Genomic DNA, 23,592 nt, shown 5'->3' with positions numbered 1-23,592 from the left:
AAACTTAACAGAAATTGGATTTACTGGATATTTAACAGAAAGATTCAAACACTAATTTCGAATATTGACAGGAAGTTCACTTTTACTTAGCAAAGAAAAAGTTAAAATATAAAAAGATACAAGAATGAGTGAGAAAAGCATTGTGACCAGACAAAAAACCTCTCAAAATATTCAAAAAAATAATAATAAAAATATCATAACTTAGTATATAAATAGAAAACAAAAAAAATTTAAAAAACTAATATATTTCCCCCGTCATCCACGCTTAAAAAAAACGCCGACAGCACACAATGCTGAAAAAAAGACACAATGGAGAAATGAACAAAAGGCACAATTATAACTAAAAAAAGACACAATAGATCGTAAAATATAACACAATGCTGAGTAATATAACAAAATATCAAGAAAAAAAACAAAATGTCAAGAAAAAAAAAGACACGTTCAACGACGAAAACAAATACAAAACACAATGATAAGCAAAAAGATACAATGATCTTTTTCCCTTTAGACTGTGTTTTTTCTAAGAGCGAATACGACGGTGGAAGCATTTTTGTATTTTTACCTTTTTTGTTTTTATTAAATTTTGAGTTATGATTTTTTTTATTATTTTTTTGAGAGATTTTTTTATATGGCTACAAATCCTTCTCATCATTCTTATTTTTATCTTTATTTGTAGAATAACTTAACCCTTAATTAACATGATTGACAATAATTCCAACTTACTTCACAACATTACCAGTAATACTTAAAAATATTGTCCTCTTCAATACGTTAATGATTGTTAGTCATCAGTGCATAGGCGTTTTTGGGGAACGGAAACTCGTACAAAAAAAGCTTTTTTAGTGTTGCATTATTCGTCTATTTCGACATGGCATCCGTAGAAACGTTTACGACAAACCGTTAGAAACCTTGACAACGAATCTTAACCCACATTTTAATTAAAAATAATTTGATTTTCTAAAATTTATTATGTGACTCGACTGGATAGAAAACCCCAAACGTTAGTGATAGACAATCGATCTTTTGTCTCTCGAAAATTTCCGAACATGAAGGAAAAAAGTTCTAGCAATGCCACTATAGGTATCCACAACAACCTTAACTATTTGTGGTCTTTACTACAACCACTACATATCGCAAGTGACTATTTGTGGTCTTAATATGCTAATGAAATTTGAACTTCGTGTTATTGACAGAGAAATATATTATCGATCTTATAGAGTTTTCCGCCTTATCCGGTTACTACCGAATATGAAATTGTTTAGAGTAAAACATATAGGATTTAGAAAGCTGTACGTCTAGGCTAATTGCAATATAGAAACCTATATCAGGCTAATGGAGTGAGGAAAACCTATATGGTTATATCTATCATGGTAGAAATGAACCAACAATCATGACCAGAGAAATACTTTAATCCCAAATTCTTTCAAATTACAGAAATCGGTTGAAAGATGCACGGCAATTAAATTGACCACTTGACAACCCAAATTATGGTTTTCTAGTTTGTCTGCCATATATGGTCCACTCAAATTCAAAACATCACATTTTATGAAACATATACATTGTAATATTGTGTGGTGAAAAATGAAATACGTAGGGCCATTTGTTGGCATGCTCACCCTGATTTCTTCAAACTTTGCTTCCTAATCTCATCTACAAACTCTTGGATATTCCGATCAGAAGTTCCACCTTGTGCCACCGCTTCCTCCGCTGCTTTCTTCCATTTCATCACATTCTCTTTCATCTCCACCGCCTTTACGCCATGCGAAGCCTCCCTTATGCGCTCCTCCACCTCCACCCTGCCAATCACTTTGTGGTCAGCCTCACACCTACACATCCTGATCCCAACCTTCCATTCATCAGCCAAGTATCTGGCATTTGTCACTTGATCCCCCCACTGGGGGAACGCCACCAACGGAACACCGCTTGATAAAGTCTCCATTGTCGAGTTCCACCCACAGTGAGTCACAAAACAAGACACCGCGGGGTGAATCAACACCTGTGCTTGTGGGCTCCATTGAACTACCATCCCCCTCTCACCCGCCTGCTCCAAGAATCCCTCAGGAAACTTGCCAGCTTCTCCAGGAGAAGTCACATCCGTCCTCATGACCCACAGAAACGACACGCCCGAATTTAAAACACCATAAGCCATCTCCGTGACCTGTTCTTGGGTCAAGCTCACAATGCTTCCAAACGATATATAAACCACCGATGAATGCGGCTTTGAGTCGAGCCAATCAAGACACTCATCAGCTTTTATCAGGTCTCCAGAGATATTGGAGCTGGTTTCGAGTAGTGGGTTTTTGAACAACGGGCCAACAGATCGAATCGGGCATACTTGAGACATGTACTTGATGAGATCACCCTCTAGTTCTTCAAAGGTTTCCATTAATACACAGAAGTTCTTTGATAGGTTCTTGAACTGCCCTAAAATGGCTCTTCTTAAGAACGGGTAAGGCGTTGAAGGATGTAGAAAGCTGGGAATCTCATCAGATTTGAGTATCGGCATGCTTGGCAATTGAACATCAATGTCTGGTTGTTCTTCACTCGGAAAAGGAACCAACGAGTTCTCGTAATGATAATACGATGAAAAGCAAGCACATGACTGCACCCAAAGCATTGCACAAGGGATGTTTAGCTCTTCCGCTAAGTCTGAGACCCATGGCACAAACGGATTGTTGATTAGACACTTGACTGGACGACCGTTTTCTGCATGGTGGTTGATGATACTGGTGAGTGCTTTCTTCCCGTAAGCCTCGAGCTTATGCAAGTACGTGTCAAGGTCATTGCGTTCATCATCGTTGTCTTCAGAGCATCCATCATCAAAGAATTCAAACCTGATCATGCCACCACAGTTTCCTACAGGAGTTGGATCACCAGAGATCGCGGCTCCGGCTTTCTTCATTTTCTTTCCAATAGATTTGTTGGCGGAGAACGTGACGAAAACGTTTCCCTTGGAAGCTAGAAGCTTGCCTAGTCTGAGAAGGGGATTGACATGGCCTTGTGCGGGAAACGTAACTAGGAACACATGAACAAGATCTTCTTTAGTAGCCATTTTTTATGGATATGAGAAGTTACAAAGTTGTTTTGACTTTGTGAGTTAATCCTTTTGGTATATGAGTTGGTATAAATTTATATAGATGGAAAGATGATGTTGAAAAACTGAAGAGGTGGACGTTTGTGGACAAAACTAGATACGATTTTTTAAGTGAAAAGTTGAACAAATATAAAGTTGAATACACTCACTTCCAATGCTTGTGTAATTGCTCGGTCTTTTAACGTGTATTGTACTAATTTCGTTCACACAATTTATACTTTTTACGATTGTTGTCTATTTCAGAATTTATATCTATGGTATGCCGTTAGTGTTCACTTTTAAAACATTTGTCACTTGAGACCTAAATCCTTCAAATTATACTTCAATTGTTCACGTTATTTCTTTATATCTATCAATAATCATGGACTAAAGTAGCTAACTAAATATTTTTGAACTAAAAACATAACTAACACGACTTATTAGAGAAAAAATAATTAGATTATAAACAAAATATTATTGAAACCGAACGTTTTCAATTGTTTACGGGCAAAAGTCGTTTAGGATTCACACTAGACACTGAAAACACCGAAACATGAACACCAGAATCTAAATAGTACTAGCTTGATACCGGTACGTAGTGCAAACAGGCTAGGTCTATTGCGATTCGGACCATAGAACGACTATCCTTCATACCAAAGCTGTCTTGGATGATTTTGGAGACATTCTTAATCATCTTAACACCTCTCGATCATTAATTCATCCATAGTTTCATCCTTCCAAACCATAATTGAGCTAATCATGATGCAGATGCAACGCTAAACCACTCGTGACCACTTCAGGTGTAGGGTTTGCGTATGAACTGATTATTTTCCGAACATTACATGTATTGGGATTAGTTTTGATTAATCTTTTGGTTGACTGAATCTATATATTTATTGGAATCGATTAGACAATTGTTTTTCCAGAGACTTTCGTTTTGCATCAATATTTGGTTCGTGTTCATCAATATTTAGGATTAAGTTTTTATCGTCATTGAACCATTTGCCATTAATCATTGAGATATGTTAAGTATTATATTAATGAACTGATAATTAGGTAGACCGCTTTCAGTTGTGTCAATTCATCGAATTAGATTTTATGAATCACCATAACCAAGCTACTGTATCTAGTGATTATTTATCTATTCTAATGAACGAACCATGTTTATGTGATTTCCCAGTTGGTATAAATTATTATCAGTCAATTTATTGCATTTCCATAACCTGAAGTGTTGTCAATCTTTTTTCAAATTGTTTTACAACCAAATCAATGTTTAAATTGCTTGACATTGTTTGTTAGCATAAACAAAATCAACTAATAAACAATCAACTTGATTAAAGTATTTCATGTTAATATTACGAAATCAATAACTAGATTAAGAATTGCATAAAATTCTACTAGAACTATATATACCATATTTCTTTGTAAACAAAAAAACGAAGTTCTAATTAAAAATGAGACAAGTTAAAAAGTTGTATGTGACTAAGAGGTGGTACAAAACCCGCATCTATATGCAATGTAGAATCCAAAGAATCATCGTCAGAGAAAAACTTACACACTTTATTTCAAAAGTTAAGGGGCTATTTGGTTGGACGGAATTCTTTGGATTTCATTGGAATTGGAATTTAAATTCGATTCCTTAACTTGTTTGATTGGTTAATAGAAGAAATTGGAATTGATTTCAATTCCAGCCAAATCCTTCAATTAATGGAATTCAAAATCCCTCAACATCTAGATGGAAAGTTGAATAATCCTTGAAATGTTTGTAACATTACCAAAATATCCATGGTTTCCTCATCTCCATCGGCCAACTTTATCTCTGGCCACCAAGACCAACCTGATTCCGATGGCATTTGAACCATGTTTTACCAGCTATATCATTACCTAAGCGCGCCCGCCACCCCTTCGTTTTTTCTGGCTATAACATTTCCGGCCAGATATGAACCACCGAAAGCCTGGGTTTTCCTTCACCTTTGATTCCCACTGGTTGCCGGAGATGGGCGATTGAAGCTCGCATACACCGATGGTGAACGAACCACATATTTTGGATCTAGGTTTTCAGAACCAATAGCTTATGAGACTAAACAAGCTGAAATGAGAGAATAGAAAGGGAGAGATTGAAGTGAGAAATAGAGAGGCAAGTGATGACCAGCGATGGCTGAAGGTGGTGGCTTGCAGGTGGCTGTTGCTTTACAAAGAGAAAGACCAGAAGATGGAGGGTAATATATGCTATTTGGAAGGGGTAATTTTGTTTTTATAAAACATTTCTTCATTCCAATTCCTTACCAAGCATATAACCAAACACATTGGATTTTTAAAGAAATTCAATAAATTCCAATTCTAATTCTATTTCCATGCAAACTCTAATTCTAATTCCTAAACATTATGTGAACAACACAACCTGAGTAGTATATTTTAGTTTGTGTGTAAGAATACATAAGACAACGCTGGTCCACTCAAAATAAAACAAAAAGCACTATGAAAATAATTAATAAAATGGAAATCAACTTAAAGATCATAAAGCATTCTTAAAGTTTAATCAGTTGGGCTGCTTGTTGGCGTGCTCAACTTATTTCTTCAAACTCAGCTTACTAAATTCATCCACAAACTCTTGGATATTCCGGTCAGAAGTTCCACCTTCTGCCACTGCCTCTTTCGCCGCTTTCTTCCATTTCATCACATTCGTCTTCATCTCCGCCACCATTGCACCACTTGTAGCCTCCCTTATGCATTCCTCCACTTCCTCTCTTCCAATCACCCTATGCTCAGCCTCACCCCTACACATCCTGATCCCAACTTTCCATTCATCAGCCAAGTATTTGGCATCAGTAACTTGATCCCCCCAGTGTGGGAACGCCACCACCGGAACACCGCTTGACAAAGCCTCCATCGTCGAGTTCCATCCACAATGAGTCACAAAACAAGACACCGCGGGGTGAGTCAACACTTGTGCTTGTGGGCTCCATTGAACCACCATACCCCTCTCACCCGCCTCCTCCAAGAATCCGTCAGGCAACTGGCCAGATTCTCCGGTAGAAGTTGCATTCGTCCTCATGACCCACAGAAACGACACGCCTGAATTTAAAACACCATAAGCCATCTCAGTCACCTGTTCTTGGCTCAAGCTCACAACGCTTCCAAACGATATATAAACCACTGATGAATGCGGCTTTGAGTCGAGCCAATCAAGACACTCATCGGCTTTTATCAGGTCTCCAGAGATATTTGAGCTGGTTTCGAGTAGTGGGTTTTTGAACAACGGACCCACTGCTCGGATCGGGCATATTTGAGACATGTACTTGATCAGATCGCCCTCAAGTTCATCAAAGGTTTCCATTAATACACAAAAGTTTTTTGCCAGGTTCTTAAACTGCCCTAAAATGGCTCTTCTTAAAAACGGGTAAGGCGTTGAAGGATGAAGAAAGCTGGGAATCTCATCGGATTTGAGTACCGGCATGCTTGGCAACTGAACGTCAATGTCTGGTTGATCTTCACTCGGAAAAGGAACTAACGAGTTCTCGTAATGATAATACGATGAAAAGCAAGCGCATGACTGCACCCAAAGCATTGCACAAGGGATGTTTAGCTCTTCCGCTAAGTCTGAAACCCATGGTACAAACGGGTTGTTGATTAGACACTTGACTGGACGACCGTTTTCTGCATGGTGGTTGATGATACTGGTGATTGCTTTCTTTCCGTAAGCCTCGAGCTTAGGTAAGTACGTGTCAAGGTCATTGCGTTCATCATCGTTGTCTTCAGAGCATCCGTCATCAAAGAATTCAAACCGGATCATGCCACCACAGTTCCCTACAGGGGTTGGATCACCGGAGACCCCGGCTCCGGCTTTCTTCATTTTCTTTCCAATAGATTTGCTAGCAGAAAAGGTGACGAGAACGTTTCCCTTGGATGCTAGGAGTTTGCCTAGTCTTAGAAGGGGATTGACGTGGCCTTGTGCTGGAAACGTAACGAGGAAAACATGCATAAGATCTTCAGTAGCCATTTATCATCATCATCATCATCGTACTCAGTAGCCATTTATGGATATTTGAATTATAAAGTTGTTTTGACTATGTGAGAAGTTGATTTATTTTAGTTTATGAGATGGTGCATGTTATTGGCAACTGCGGAAATTTATACAGATGGAAAGATGACGTTGAAAAATTGAAGAGGTGTATGTTTGTTTGTATACGTGAAAAATGAAGCAAATATAGAGTTGAATACAACTACCACCATGGCCATATGCATGTGTAATTGCTAACGTATATATATTGATGAATGATTAGTGGGACCATGCACGTTTGCAAATATAAAAATCAATTATTAAAAGACCAAGATGTGTGTATATAACTACCTAATTTATATACGTAAGTTTAACTAACAAACTATTACTTTTTTCAAAGATATAATAGAGACCACTCTTAACAGCTAGCCTCTTCGAACAGTGTTTTTAACATGCATATATATCAATATATTAATATGACTTAACAAACTAGGTGTATATAATAACTTTCTAGCTTGAAAAGTTTAATGAAAAGCTTACACTGCTCTTAATTAATTTAATTTATAGCAACACCATATTGGTGAAAGTGTTGTACTTAATTACATGCAAATGTGTATTAACAATACAGCTATTTGGCCTACTCAGTACAAATAATTTATTTTCTATTGCAATTGTGCATGTGTTATGGAGCCTTAGAGCAACCAAACGTCTAGTCTGTTATGGGATTTGCTCCTCAAGAACCGTGTGTCACCAGACTTTATCATTGTAGGCAATAGTTATGATCAAGCTAAAGTTTGTGGTTGTAGACAGAGATGTAGATGCCACATCAGCTCACATCTCTCACATTGTTATATGCATAACTGAGGTTGCGGTTTAGGTTAAGAATATTAAATTACTAAAATTAATGGCAATGGGATTTATTTGTGAATTTTAACATCCATAAATCACTCTAGGTTTTTATGTTTCTATCCCCAAATAAAATAAATAATAGAATTGGTTGGAAATTAGTGAATCACCACTAGTATTCTAACAAAACAAATAAAATTACAAAAATGGAGTAATTGAAACATCTATGAATCACCATGAATTTTCATGTCTCAATAAAAAATGAAATAATAAAACAATTGAGAATTTGAGATGAAGAGTTAGAGCAACTATGAATCATCATGGATTTTCATGCACTAATTAAAAGAACATGGATTTTGAAATGAATTGTCAAAGTATCCAGTATCCATGAATCATCATGGGTTGTCATACTCCAACCACTCATTCAAATAAAATCATAACGAAACAGAGTTTAGCAACGAATTACCGTGAATTTGGTTATAAACGAGGAAGGTAACCATTAAAAATGATTACGTTGACGCCTTGAGGCTTGTAGATCCGCGTAACATTTAGTGTGGTATGTTTTGGCCTAATAGGTTTCACCAAACCCTCCAAGAAATCAACCGGATCTCACGTCTGATTGAGATTTATATGCATTATATTCCCTTAGGCAAATGTTATATTTACATATATTAAAATATGTAAACTCATTTAAAAGCATGTAAAGCTATTTTAATAATTTATAAATTTAATGCATTGTTTAATGTTAAAAAATATATGTAAACTTACTTAAATATTATATTTACATATATTAAATCATCATCATCATCATCATCATCATCATCATCATCATCATCATCGTACTCAGTATATCCTACCAATAGCAATGCTATGGTAGGGTCTGAGGAGGGTAAGATGTAGACAGCCTTACCTCTATCCCATAGGGATATAGAGACTGCTTCCGGTGAGACCCCGGCTCGATAGTAGTTTTGCATCAAGCCTTGGACATAAGGCACATAGCACTCAATCATCGGGACACCGGCTGATTGGTGCATGTGCCCTTGTCTTTCGGCTATCAACGCCACCACATGATGCCTGATTAACCTTCCGCCACTTTTAACGTTATTTTCATGAGATTAGTAAAATAATGTCAAAATTAGTGCAATTTTACTTTTGCCCACATGAGGGTTCACGCATATATACATTATACGCGTGCAACGCAAGCAGGGCGTATTTACATATATTAAATATGTAAACTTATTTAAAAAACGTGAAAACTTATTTTTCAAAATATGTAAACTTATTTAAAAATAGGTAATTTAATTTTAAAATATGTAAACTTACTTAAATATTATATTTACATATATTAAAATATGTAAACTTATTAAAAACACGTAAATTTATTTAATAATATCTAAATTTAATATATTTGTTACATGTTAAAAATATATAATTCATGTTTTAAAAAAATATGTCAATTTACTTAACAAGATATTTACATAGTTTTGAAAAAAAAAAACATAACGCTCTGTTATGTAGAAAAAAACAAAAAGGCAGAATTTATTAAAAGAAAAAAAAAACGTAGTCTTGCTTGTGATTTAATTTCATATAAATTAGTTTCAAGTTCTTCACCTTACATAAGCATATTTAAATGTTTAAAAGGAAAAACATGTACACATTCAACTCTATATCTACTACTAGTCAATAAATATTTAAATATTTAAAGCTTTGGAAAATTGCAAATATGGTCTCCGACAGTTTCAAGAAATATCTTAAGCTTTGGCAAGGCTGAGTAGAAGGAGATGGAGAACGGCAGTATGCTCCGACAGGATCTAACGACGGTGGGTCACCGAAAACATTGTCTAGACCTCAGATCTAACATTAGAATTCATTTCTGCCACCCGCCAGAGCGTAACACTTATCGCCTCCACCGCTCTACGCCTGAACCCTAGTTTCCGCCGAGTTTTAGCTCCACCGTTGTCCACCATCTAACACCTTTAAAATCTTCAAAGGTGGATTGAGTTTTAGGGTGTGTTTGGGATTCTTATTTAGTCCGAAGGTCTTTTGGTTAAAAGGACTTTTATAACTTATGACTTTTGAAAAGAAGTTTTTAAAAAAAATGTTTGTATTAGCTTACGTGGATAGTTGGATACATATGCATTTTTAACCTAAAAGTCATTAAAATTCACAAATTCTTAATTTCTTAAAATCAGTTTTTTTACATTAAATAAAAAGTTAAAACCTAAAGTCCTTTTCAGTTATCCAAACACCTTTTTCTATTTTCTCTATTTTATAAAAGTTAAAAAGAGAGGAAAATAAGCAATCCCAAACACCCCCTTAAAATTATATTTGAAAAGTTATAGGAAAGAAAGAAAAGGTTTTGTAGAAACCCAACTCTGTGATTTTCCAAAGCAAGAAGAGAGATAAATTAAATATCTTTTTTCTTACTATTCTTGTAATATTTTTACCTATTATTTAACTTTTTTTTTACTCACAAATCACACTTTATTTTCAACCATAGATGTGAATAAATGGTCACGAAAGAGTTTTTAGAGTTTTCGTAAGTAGGAAGAGTTTTCATTCTAACTCTTTCCTATATATACACACACACGGTTAGTTATCTGTGTATAACACAGGTTTAACAAATTTAATTTTATAAGTCCAAAATAATCGATATATTAATAATAAAAAGTCATGATAAGAAAATTTGAGTATTAAATTTAAAAATAGAAACATACATTATAGTTAAATAACATTTTTTTACTAATACATTAGTTATAAGACATGCAAAATATAATACGATCGAATACAATATATATGATATAAATTAATCATGTCATGAGTTAAAATAAAAAAAAAAGTAAAGTTATAATTAATTTTACCGAAAAAATTTGTTTTTAATAATAATTAGAAGTTTTTTATAGTAACTATATTACTTAATAGTAAAATATTATTTTTTTTAATAGCAATTAGAAGTTTAGTGTTGCATAACATACATGTAGCAAACAATTTATTTATTAACAGTTAGAATATGATGTTAAATTTCATTATCGAGTTATGATAAACTAATTTTACTATATGTTTTTTCGTGTATAAATATATGGTGCTTTCTAATAGTATTTATAACAACTATAGTATGTGAATAAAGTTGATGCTATTATATTTTAAAAATTCAAAGGATGTCTTAGTGCCAAACAATATGAAACATAGCGTTTCATTTCATATAACATCAAATGTTTAGATAATATAAAAATGTAAAGAGATAAAATTTTATAAAACAATCATGTCATTTCATCAATAAAAAACAATCTCAATAAAGTCAAACACAAACACAATCCCAAAACAAATTGTAAAGAAACATAATACGAGCAAACAATGAAAAAGTATAATAAAAAAGGAAATTGTTTGTAACGAAAAAAAACTTCTACTTCTCCATTTTTGTAATCAACAGTTTGTTATTCCAAGTTGCATTGGACACATCCTTTGAGTGAATCTTTAGCAGTTTAGTTGACAATAGAGCAAATAAGTCGTCAATGTTGTATGTACTTTTAAGGTTACACTTCAAATCAACATTGATGCGTTTTAACATTATTATAGGTTTATATACATAAGTAAACTACATTGTATGTTTAAATTAGTTGATTATAACTAAGGTGTAAAATGATAAGATACTAAAATTAGACTATCTATTTATAGATGGTATAATTTGGATTTTAAATTTGAAACCGATTATTATAATTTTTGATTGTTGATATGTGTTTTAATGAAATAAACTGTAAAAGTAATTAAAGTAGGTTATAAATTTGCATTTTGGTTACATATTAAATATATTAAATGTCGTATATATAATTAGCAGCAGGTAGTGTAACATAAATCGTTGTTGTTGTTGTTGTTGTTATTATTATTATTATATGTCATAGAATATGGAATTATAGTAGCAGGTGGCGTAACTTAAACCATTTTTTTTATTAAATGCATAAATATGTATAGTTAAGAATATGATATCTAACTTCACCTATTTAAAACTATACTTTTATGCATACAATTATCACATAGTATTTTTTATTATTAATTTGAATAATTAAAATCATTCTTAAATCGATAACTGTATACCTAATTTACACATGGAGAGATTGGTATTACCATTATGTGATCTGTAACACTTGGAGATAAAAATAAATCATCGAGAATATAGATAATGGACCGGTGGATACCTTACTATGGCTTTCACCTCTTCCAAAAATCACTTAATCATCATCTTGACTATTATTTTAAGAAGAAAAAAACATTTTATTTAAATTTTCGAAAAAGAACATCCAATAGGTATCATTTTATCATATGAACACAAAATCATACAAAAATCATATACAAAATTGAAAAAGAACATTTTGTATAAAATTACAAACCAAACATCAAATAGTTATGCAAGTGTTTATGCTTAAGTATAACATGAAATATTTGCAGTGAAAGTGTTTGAGGAGCAAAAAAAAAAGATTAGATCAAAAGAAAAGAAGATTTATAGGTCTGTAGACAAAAAAAATGTTCATAAATATAATTTCAGTTTTGTTACATAGTCAAGAACATGGCGGCGCTATGATTTTTTCATAACTATTTTTATGACTATAATTTAATATAACAAAATCCTAATACAGATGCATATTTGTAAACACGGTATCAAAATTGGCTAAACATGTATAAGATAGATTAAATCATAATATAAACGCAATTTAAATTTTACGAAATTATTATATATGATACCTTAGACACAAGAAAAATGATGAACGGGTAGATGATGATTCAGATTCATTTCCTATAATTAAAGATTGATTACAATTTCTTGAAGAAACATTACCAAACTCCAGAAAAATGATTTAGGGTTTCCGATATGATATGAGATAAATTGAAGAAAGCCATTAGTTCTGGTCGCCAGTGATTTTAAAGATGAAATTATAATTTTCTGATTTAGGTTTTCTGTAGATGAAATTCAAAGTATTGTCGTCGGTGATTTTGGAATTTGGGAACGATTTGCTGGATCAATGAGAGGAGAGATTGGAATGTTAAACATTGGGAGAGACAAGAAACAGGGTTTCTAGAAAATAGCCAGTATGTTTGTTCGGGTTATAAGTAGTTAATTGGATCGGGTAATGATACGAACCGGGTTTGTAAAAGGAGTGTGGTGGGAGGCGGGAATTTGAAAGGAACGATGGGCTAAAAAGAGGACACGTGGCGTAAGAAAACCTTTATTTATAAATTATTATAGATTATAGATTACAGATATATGAGAGATTTCAAATGAGAACCACTTTGAGTTTTAAAAACTCGAAAGAACTCAATGTAACAATTTTTTTTTTTGAATTTTTTATTACACGTGCGTAATACGTAGGTGATGGTTGGGTAACAGTTAGTTACTATTAAATATTAATTAAGGAGCTTATTGGGAATATTTACGAGCTTGGAACGAAGACTTAAAAGTGAGAGATTGTAAGTGCACGCATCACGAGGCAGTTAAAGAGAAGAAAATAAGTCTGTGGTTATTTTGCACCTTCGCGCGACACGAAGGGTCTGAGAAGCAACTTCGCGCGACGCGAAGTTGCAATATTCTGAGCCCAACTATTTTGTCCTTAGCGCGACGCGAACCGACTTAAAACAAAAAAAATCTAGGTTTTTTACTATATAATCCCATTAACCTCACCATTCGGATTATTATGACTTCCAGAGGCAAAAGAGGCTGTTTAGGCCGAGTTTTCATCATTCTAAAGCTGCCGGTTCATCTTGGGTTTACATGTCATCAAAGATAAGTCATTTAATTGATATGTCAATGCTCGGCTAAGTTCCCGTGGTCATTCTAGGCTAGGGTTTTGTGTAATTCCTCTTAAGACCAGATTTATTATGCTTAATGTAATGAACTTTATTTGATTTATTGAAAAAAAATTAAAAATATTATTTCTTATTAGTTAATATATAATTTAGGTTATTTTTAGTTGTAAATTTTCATTATTGGGGATAATCGCGACCGAAATGCTATACAGTTGTCGCCCGTAGTTGTGTCGACACGAACTCATTTGGTATATTTATTTGCAGATGTCGAGGAAGAGATCCAAAAAGAAGCAGACGTTTGATTATGCTTCTCAGCAGTATATGCGGGCCCAGATTAGGTATGAGGTCGACGAGATTCCGGTTCACAGGGCTGCAGTCGAGGATATAACTGGGGGAGACGATGAGGATCACATCATTTTACGATTTCTCCCCGGTTGCCCGGAACGAGAAGTTTTTGATCAGATTCGTAATATGTAGTTGTTGAGACATCGTACGTTTGATTGGGGTTTGTTGAATTCATTGGGGGAGGCTAGGAGAGTTAATGGATTCTTGAGTGGACGTTGGGCAGATGTACTGAGGTTTGAGGAAAAAGAGTATGTGGAGTTGGTATACGAGTTCTACTCTACTTTTCGACACAATACTGGGGATTTCAATGAGGCACATGCTGTGAGTTTTGCTTTGGGGAGGCAATTGTACCAAATGACAGTGCCTCGATTTGCGGTGGTGGCAGGTTTATATGGGGAACATGAGGTAGATGGTCCCGAGTTTAGGGAAAGTATTAGAGGTTTCACCACTGGTTCTACTAGTTCTCGTCCTCAGTGGATTTCGACTGATGATTTGGCCACTTTCTGGAGTACCATTGCAGATGGGCCACATTCTAGCAGTGGGGTTTCGTCGGCTATCCGAGATCCGAGATCCTATTCACAGGTACATGCATAGAGTGCAATAATATTGATTTGATGTGTTTGATGGCCCCGGTTGGAGGTAGAAATGTTAATATGGGCACTTTGTTGTTGAATTCTTTGGGGAGGGGTGGTCATCGAGCGAGTTCGGTTGCGACACGGTTGTCGTTAGGGCCCATTATTACGAGGATTGCTGAGTTTTTAGGTGTTTTTGGATGTTATCCGGTGGAGTATTTTGAGGAAGGACCGGATACTGATGTGGTTACTCTTGAGGATGCCCAAAAGGCCGACATTGTTATTTATGATAATCCACCACGGTTGGTGGGAGCTAGAGGTTCGGGTAGTTCGAGGAGGCAATGAGTGGGATGCCACTTGCCCAGCCACGTTAGAGACGGCAGCCCCCGTCAGCCTAGTCCACCACCGGTGCAGCACCAGCATCCACAACTCATGACTTTGGATTATATGTTTGAGCAACAGTTACAAATGCGATATGAGTTACATGGGTATAGAGATGAGTTTCGGGAGTATAAGGATGAGTCGAGAGGATATTTTAGGAATATGTTTGATCACTGGAGCATCCCATTGACGGATTCATTGCAGCAGCCACCGCCAACTACTGGTGGCTTTGGTGATATGGGTGGTGCTGGGTATGGTTATGGTGGTTCTGGTAGTTATGGGAACGTTTCGGCTGCAAGATATGCTGATTATGGAAGATATGGCACGAGTGATTATTATGATGCAGGTGTTGGAGGATCTGGAGCCGACAGGGCCGGTAATGCTGATGATGATGAGGATGAGCAGTAGGTTTTGATGGAGGCAGCTTTACCAACCGATATTTTGGGTCTTATTTTCATTTTTCCTTTATTATGTTTTTATTTTCCTTATGGGTTGTACGGATATTATTATTATTCTGTTTATTGGGGAAAATGGATTGGGTGGTTTGGTTGGGTTACTGATAAGGGACTTATTTTTTTGGGTGGTTGCTTGTATATTTTGTTGTATTTGAATTTTGTGGGTGTAGTTCACTATAAACCCTCACGAGACCATACTCGTCCACCCTGGCTACTGGGGGGATTAAAAGGCTTGTTGCATACGCTAAATGTAATCGTGATTCCTACGAAAGTGAGTTAGGTCTTTTAACATTTTTACTTGTTTAACAAATTTGGTTATGAATTTAATTAATATTGGCTGGTAATTTAAAATTAAAGGTTTTGCAAACGGTTTAAAAGACCTATATTTTTAACACTTGTGAGAAGCGTGCTTTTACATGTTTGAGAGTTTGCAGATTTCCTTTTGAGAGTTAAGGAGTTAAGATTCACCGAGAGATCACCGAGGGCACGAGAGTGGCACATGAGAATTGTATTTTCTAATCAGGTAATTTCGTTTTCACGACATTCTTTATTTTATTAGTTTTTGTGTTAAGAGTGTAATCGTATTAATGTAAAATTAGGTAATAACCATCAGTAGGTTACATACACATAAAAAATTACATAATTTTTTACGCACCGAGTCGAATTTTTACATATGTGGACGTAAAAATTAGTGTAATCACTTACATCTTTATTCTCTTTCGTACTTTGTTTTTTTAATCAGATTTAATCTCAACCACATAATCTAATCCATTTAATTAAATTTGTGGTCAATAATGGAGTTCCTAAGTTCTTAAAACTCAACAAAGTTATCAAACTCAACAAAGTTATCAAATTATCCCTCTCCTAATATTATATATATATAAGGAACTCTATTATTGACCACATATTTAATTAAATGGATTAGATTATGTGGTTGAGATTAAATCTGATTAAAAAATCAAAGTAGGAGAGAGAATAAAGACGTACAGTGATTATACTAATTTAAATGTCCATTACACCTATGTAATAAGTCGACTAAGTACGTAAAAAATTCTGTAATTTTTTACATACATGTAACATACATATATTACGTATATGTAAAAAAAACTGTAAAAAAAATAAAATTGTTACGTTAACTTTTTTCGAGTTTTTAAAACTTAAAGTGGTTTTCAAAAGAAATCATCCCGTACATGTCATGTGTATATATATGAATATCTATGTGTGAGGGATGTGAGAGTGATGGCCCAATGGCCACCATACTTGTCCGGCTCTATTTTGCAGCCACAAACTTTGCCCATGATTTTGTAGAGCACCCCCCCCCCCCCCCCCCCGGTTCATGGGGTGATTGGGTTCCGGATGCGTTGTGGATGCTCTTACCTTTAAAAAGAAAAAAAAATATTGTTCTCTCTCTAGTCATGATTGGCTAATTTCTACCATTGTAGATGTGGATTTTGTTTCACCAGCTCGTTCGCACAACTTTTTTAAGTGTATGTATCATTTTCGGATTAAAGTATTTCATGGCTATGAAATGAAGAACGATATAAAATAAAAGGCTCTACATGTACGAAAATACGTATCTCTATGAAATTCTAATTTTGTGTTCTCAGCGTGTAACATACCGAAGTTTTCTGCTTTATAGGTAGGTAACCATCGTAACGTTGTAGTTAACGATTATAATTACCACACTTAAATAGTTACATGTGTAGGAAAACCCTTCAACATGCTAACCTGAATGAGTTAAACAAGCCAATCCAAACACAGCCTATTTAATAAACATGTTACAAAGGTTTAGATTCAAGGTGGCCTGAATTCGGTGTTAGCAAATAGCAAGCCCATTTACAGTAATATACATTCAGTTATGAACGTTTGTCAAATATACAATGCCTCAAAAGACAAATTCCACATTATGACCTATTCTGAAAACAACCCATTTTGACCTTAACCCAACCCGCCTATTTTGCCACCCAAAAATAAAACAGTCATATTTGTATATCTCAAGATCTACTTGAAATCCCATTTCCACAAGACCTAAAGAAGCTGATCATCTTACAATAAAGATCGTCATATCCTCTTGTGCTCAATAGGAAATCTACATGGCCGTAATCTTCAAGAAACAAGACACTTGGTGTTAATCTCAATTCCTTTATCGTGTGATGCACATCGACCGCATCTCCTAACGCATCATTTCCCCCATACGCCATCCATACAGGCAGCGATTCAGGGATTTGGCTAAGATCAAATGCTGGCGGTTTTAATTGTCCATATTGTAGTAAATTCTTTAGAGTCCCATAATCATACTTTGCGAAAGTACCTTTACGTATCACTACACGACAAAAATAGCTTTAGCAAAGTAAATATATTGTTTTGCATAATAGAACTATAATATAGAAAAGGACCGTACTTTGAAAAAGATGTTTTAAGTTCTTTAATGATGAAGGATGAGGCTCATATTCAAGATAGAAATCGACACGACTACTGTTGAAGCAGCAGTTTTCACCTGCAAGACGCGAATAAAAAGTAACAACAGCAGGCCTGTAAACGACCCAAACGTTTAGTGAATTGTATGGAGTTAAGTTTGTTCATTTTTGTTTATTTCACGTTAGTTATCGTTCATTTACGTTCGCTCATATATGTTCATTCGTTTATGCTCAATAAATACTACTAGAAAATTTCAAATATATATTATAATTTTTATCTATATTGTGTTTTTCACTTTAAATTACAAGCCCATATATAAATATGTCCGTTTGTGTTTGTTTTGGTTTGTTCAACTATGTTCGTTTATGTCCGTTTCTGTTTGTTTTGGTTTGTTTACGTTCGTGAACTGTTCATTAAGATTTTTAACGAACAAACGAGCATGTTCATTTTCTTAACGAACAAACTAGAACAAAAAATCCGTTCGATTAATTGTTGATGTTTGGTTAAAGTAAATGAACAAACATGAACATCCCCCATTTGTGTTCCTTTATTAAATAACCTGTGATAGATGCTAACATATCACTGCAATCAACACGCCCACCGTCACAAGCCATCTCTACAATATTGGTGAGAATGTCACTGAAAACAAGCATAGATAATTAGATATCATCATTGATATTATTATTACAGCTACAAAATCGTATAAAATATAAAGAGTAAAAAAAACCTCTTCAGGTTGAGTTGGTGTATTCCAAGTAATGAGAGTGCCTGTGAATAAAATGTTGATGTATTATAACTTCAAAAAAACTTAAGTTCACTTGAATTTGAAAAAAAATTATCAGATTAAACCTCATCAAGATGCATATTCACAAGATTAAGAACAAACTTAGATGTGATATGATCCAAGTATGATATAGGAGAAAGAAGCGCAGCAGCCTCAACCATATTAACAATATCAGGTTGAGTAAAAGCAGCCAACGACATTATCGTTCCCTGAAAAAGAAAATGGAGATTATTAAAGAGATATTCCTTAATTGGATTAATTTATGATAAAAACTAAAAACGAAGTGCATATAAGACCTGTGAATGTCCCACAACAAAAACTTTAGAGTTAGTTTTGGAAGTTATGTAAGTAAGCATTGCTTCAAGATCATAAAGAGCCATTTCTTCCCAACTCCAATCCCAAAATTCCTAAATCAAAGATACAAAGAACAAGTTAGCCAAAAAACTAATAATAAAATAATTAATGATTGAATTTATTAAAGAATTTGTGTACCTTATCACCATCTGATAAAGTTGTATGCCCGTGGCTCCATTTTGTACCACGCACATTCCCAACCCAAACATCGAAACCACCGTCCGCGAGGATAAACCCCAATGATTGATTTGGCAAGTCCATAAACCAACAATCACCACCCTAATCAAGTTAAGATTGTTATCTAAAAGTTAAAATTGTAAGGCTGTAAATTAATAATATTGTATGGTGTTACCATAAAGAGTCCATGTAAGAGTAAAACAGGAGGCAATTTTTCTACACCCGAATTAACAATGCCTGGTGACACGCGTTGTAGACCTAGCAAGAAACCGTCATCCGTTTGAGCCTGCAATTATAAACAAGAGACAATTACCACATGAGTGATTTCAAAATTGGCAAAATGAACATATTATTACAAACAAAATCTCAAATATTCAGATCATGATTCATCAATAACACTTGCTATTAGATCTTTGGTCATCAATTCAACATTCTCAAGTAAAAATTACCATAATTTGGGGGTGAGCAATAACCGAACCGTTAACCGAATCATATCGAAAACCGACGAAACCGAACCGAAATTAACTGAAAACCGGCTACCAGTTATTTATTTATTTTTTTACCCTTGGTTAGCCGAAATTAACCGAATCGAACCATTTATATTTTAATATATTTCTAGGTTGTTTACCTCCATTTCATGTATTTGATGTTTTATGCCCACCATTTCATGCATTTGTAAGTAAAAACTTTAGACAAATTTGATTAACTGAAACCAAACCGAAAACTAACAGAATAAACCGCAAACCGATTGGTTAATTTGGTTGAGACTAATAACCGAACCGTGACCTCCCCTCCCAAATTATAATGAAATCAAGAAAAGTAACTGTTATTTTAAAGAAATCTCAAATATATCAAACAAGACTTCCTGATCTAGCTTAGCATATGATGACGAGTAGTTAAATTACCAAACACTTGGCGTGCAACAAAAGTTGCTATTTCAGTAAGTCAACGTTAATAATAAGGGAAAAAGTCAACTAGCATTGGAGAACTCACGGTGTGTTCAACACAAGTATATCCCCAAGGGTCGACGAGATTAAAGCACAAACCGCCGTCGTACGACTGGCTGTGTTGGATGATGGAGTCAACGGGCAAGCACTCGGCGGAGAAGATGCATAAGGCGATAGTCAACAGCAACGGCGATTTGGCCATAGGAGTGAATCAAAAGTGGACCAGTGGCATGAAGTCAGTCAGTCAGTCAGTCAGGTGGTGGTTGGATACATTCACCAATAATAATAATAATAATAACTTCTACTTATGGAAGAACTAACATGATTGCTTCGGAATCTGGAAGTCTCTCTCTTGCTGGAGATATTTTGAATTTTTATTAAATGAGTCAGATTTGATCCAAAGAGTGTGGTCTCAGTTTTATTTAAAAGGGAGGGAAGGAAAAGAGAATACAAGATTTATAAATAATTAATTTCATAAATTTGGATTAATGAATTAAAATCTCTTCGGTTTTATGAGTTTTAAAACTACTAAACAATAGATTATTGCGGTTATAAAATAATTAATTTGGTTATAAATATGATTATTAATTGGGATTATCAAAACGGCTAAGCTATTGTTTTACTAATAACTAGGAGTGCTTCGGGTTGAAATTTACGGTTTTGGGTTTTTCAAATCGGGTTATTAGATTCCAGATTTTTAAATTGAAACGTGAAACAAATCTATCACATTTTTTCGGGATCGGGTTCCACAATTCGGGTCAGTGCCTGCTTTATAGGGGCGGGCTCGGGCATAAGTAGGTGGCCTGCTAAGTCAAAATGCGGTCATGTTTAAGAAGTCTAAAAAAACATTTATCATTAGATTGTGTCAGGTAATAGAATAGATTTACTTCATCATCGATTCTTCAATTTCATCTTTTGTTCTAGTATTCACAGGTGTGATCAGGTTTGTGTTAGCTCTATCTACAATCTGAATGTTTGATCCATAGTCTGATCAGTTGAGTTGGTCCTCATTATTGGGCATGATTTCAATGCCCATAACAGAAGCCTACGAAACTATCAAGCCCACCTTTCTGAGCCCACGTCTTTCACAGCCCAACAGAAGAAGAAGTGTCCAGGTTCAATGCATTATTATCCCTACAATCACAACTCGCCACGTGCCACACGCATGATTCATGCCTCAAATCAGATTATTCCACTTTTAAATTTTCTAATAATATTCGTTCAACCTTAACTTTATAAAAATATTTCTAACGCAATTAACGCCTTTTTGAAAAACAAACGCCACTCCAAAACCCCAAACAGAATCTTCAACTCTCGTCCGCCGTCAACTCCAAACCAGCCGTAAAACATGACCACGGAGGGTTTCCGAGTACTCGACGAGAAATCGCTAATCAAATACATCAAATCCACTCCATCCCTAGCCTCCAAGCTCGGAAACCAAGTCGACAACCTTAAAATCAAAGAAGTCGGTGACGGCAACCTTAATTTCGTCTACATAATAGATCCGTTGGAACCGGTTTTTGATGCCCAAACCTATATATAACTTGTTTCCACCACTTGTTTCACCACCAAACTCAAAAACAAACTAAAATACTACTCCTTTAGCAAACCCGTTCCTTTACCCGACCATCCAACTAAATATTATTATGGCACCCATCAAAAAAACTAACAAGAAGGCTAAGAAGAGTGTTTGTGTTGCCCCCGTTCCTGTTACGGAGGACCCAAGGGTTGTTACGGTAGTCAACCATAACCGCAACCAAGACATATGGAAGAATTGGGATTTGATTGTGGATGACGAAGGTTATCAAAAGGCTCGTTGCAAACTATGTGGTTCAATATTAAAGCACGATTCCAACTCTACTTAGAGAAAGCACATCGAGAAGCCATATTGCAAGGCGTCGAAAGGGATTGGCACGACCGATCAAATTGACTTGGGTAAAGATGGTACACTATTTCGTTACAACACGACTCAAGTTCAAGATAGAATGGCAAAGTTCGTTATTCAACGAGGTTTGCCGTTTAACCACTTTGATGACCCGGAGTTGACGTCGTTGATTCGCGAAACTCTACAACCGAGATACACACATGTAAGTCGTACTACCTTAAGACGTCATTGTATCAGGTTGTAGGAGTGTGCTAAAAAAGAGTTAATCGAGTCTTTTCATTCTTTAGAAGCCATGGTTAGTTTAACTACCGATGTTTGGTCGGCACCACACGGGTTGCCCGAATCATACATATGTGTCACCGCTCATTGGGTTGATCCGGTGACATGGCAATTGATGAAACGCACCATCGCTTTTGAAAACTTCCCGTTCCCACATACCGCCGAAAAATTGTTTGAATTACTTGATGAAGTTATAACGACTTACAACTTGAGAAATAAAATATTTTCGATTTCGTTTGACAACGCTTCAAACAATACTAAGGCGGCTGAAAAAGTTATCATTAAATATTCACCACCTTGTTTCGGGGATTTTTTTCATGTCCGATGTGTTGCACATATCATCAACTTGGTTGTTCAAATAGGTCTTGACAATGAAAACATTTGTGATGATTTAAAATACTTTAGACTTATGTTACAAGATGTCTTCAAAAGTGGTAAAAGAAGACATCTTGAATATAAGAACTATTGCAAGTCGGTTGAAAGAAAGTATTTGGGGCCGAATTGGGACGTTCCAACCCGTTGGAACTCAACTTGTCATATGTTAAAGTGTGCTTTTGCCCAACCCCAAACTTTACAAGCTTTTCATAACAATCTTGTTGAAGAACGCGAGGCCGATATGTTTCCGGAAAGTGTTTGGGTCCAAGTCGGTTATTTGTTGGAGTATCTTGACGTGTTCAAAAAGTCAACAACAAAATTATCGGGAGTCTATTACCCTACTAGTTGTTGGGTTTTGCAAGAATTGTACTATATGTCTTGTGTTTTTAAAAGCTTTGCGGAGAAGAACAAACTCTTCGAAAATATTGTTGCGGTGATGAAAGAAAAGTTCATAAAATATTTTGAAAACATACCGCCGGTCTTTACTTGTGCCGCCGCATTAAACCCCTATTGGAATGTTAATGGGGTTGAAACAACGATTGAGGAAATATTCGACAACTTAGGTATGCACGAGATTGACCTGAAGTTGTCGACGGAAGCGAAGGACAAGTTCAACAAAAACCTTTAAGACCTTTATGACCATTATTTTCAAATGTATGGTCCAAGCACGAGATCGTCTTTTGTGAAAAAAACAACAACTAGTAGGCCGTGCAATGACCCACTTATAAACTTGATGAATGGGATTCGTGAATCGGCATCTAAGAGGCAAAGAGGAAACACACCAAGTAGCGAACTTGGTCGATATAGTGGAGCAAACTATGTTGAGGGCGCAACGGTCGACGAAATTCGCAATATTGATTTGTTGGCTTGGTGGAAAGGTAAACAAAACGAATTTCCCATTCTAT

At 35.2% G+C, this 23,592-nt stretch overlaps 1 protein-coding gene and 2 pseudogenes across 1 annotated transcript; all 3 read right to left on the bottom strand.

Moving 5' to 3' along the window:
• Window positions 1-1,519: 1,519 nt before the first annotated feature.
• LOC143597188 (gallate 1-beta-glucosyltransferase 84A23 pseudogene) lies at window positions 1,520-3,085 on the bottom strand (annotated as a pseudogene).
• Window positions 3,086-5,642: 2,557 nt separating this feature from the next.
• Window positions 5,643-7,073, bottom strand: LOC143597187 (gallate 1-beta-glucosyltransferase 84A23 pseudogene; annotated as a pseudogene).
• A 10,290-nt stretch (window positions 7,074-17,363) lies between these two features.
• On the bottom strand, window positions 17,364-20,383 carry LOC143597186 (triacylglycerol lipase 1-like). The gene is made up of 9 exons (XM_077075765.1): window positions 20,195-20,383; window positions 19,377-19,487; window positions 19,163-19,303; window positions 18,967-19,077; window positions 18,736-18,879; window positions 18,614-18,654; window positions 18,446-18,525; window positions 17,870-17,965; window positions 17,364-17,791 (listed from the first exon to the last, which is right to left on the bottom strand). Exons 1-9 carry the CDS (start codon window positions 20,348-20,350, stop codon window positions 17,463-17,465), a joined length of 1,209 nt encoding a protein of 402 aa, XP_076931880.1. The 5' UTR covers window positions 20,351-20,383; the 3' UTR covers window positions 17,364-17,462.
• Window positions 20,384-23,592: the final 3,209 nt, after the last annotated feature.

This window comes from Bidens hawaiensis, unplaced genomic scaffold, assembly GCF_021521415.1.
Source record: "Bidens hawaiensis isolate Kalapana, Puna unplaced genomic scaffold, B.hawaiensis_p1.1 tig00047703_1, whole genome shotgun sequence".
NCBI classification, from domain to species: Eukaryota; Viridiplantae; Streptophyta; class Magnoliopsida; order Asterales; family Asteraceae; genus Bidens; species Bidens hawaiensis.
This window is presented reverse-complemented; position numbering and strand designations above follow the sequence as displayed.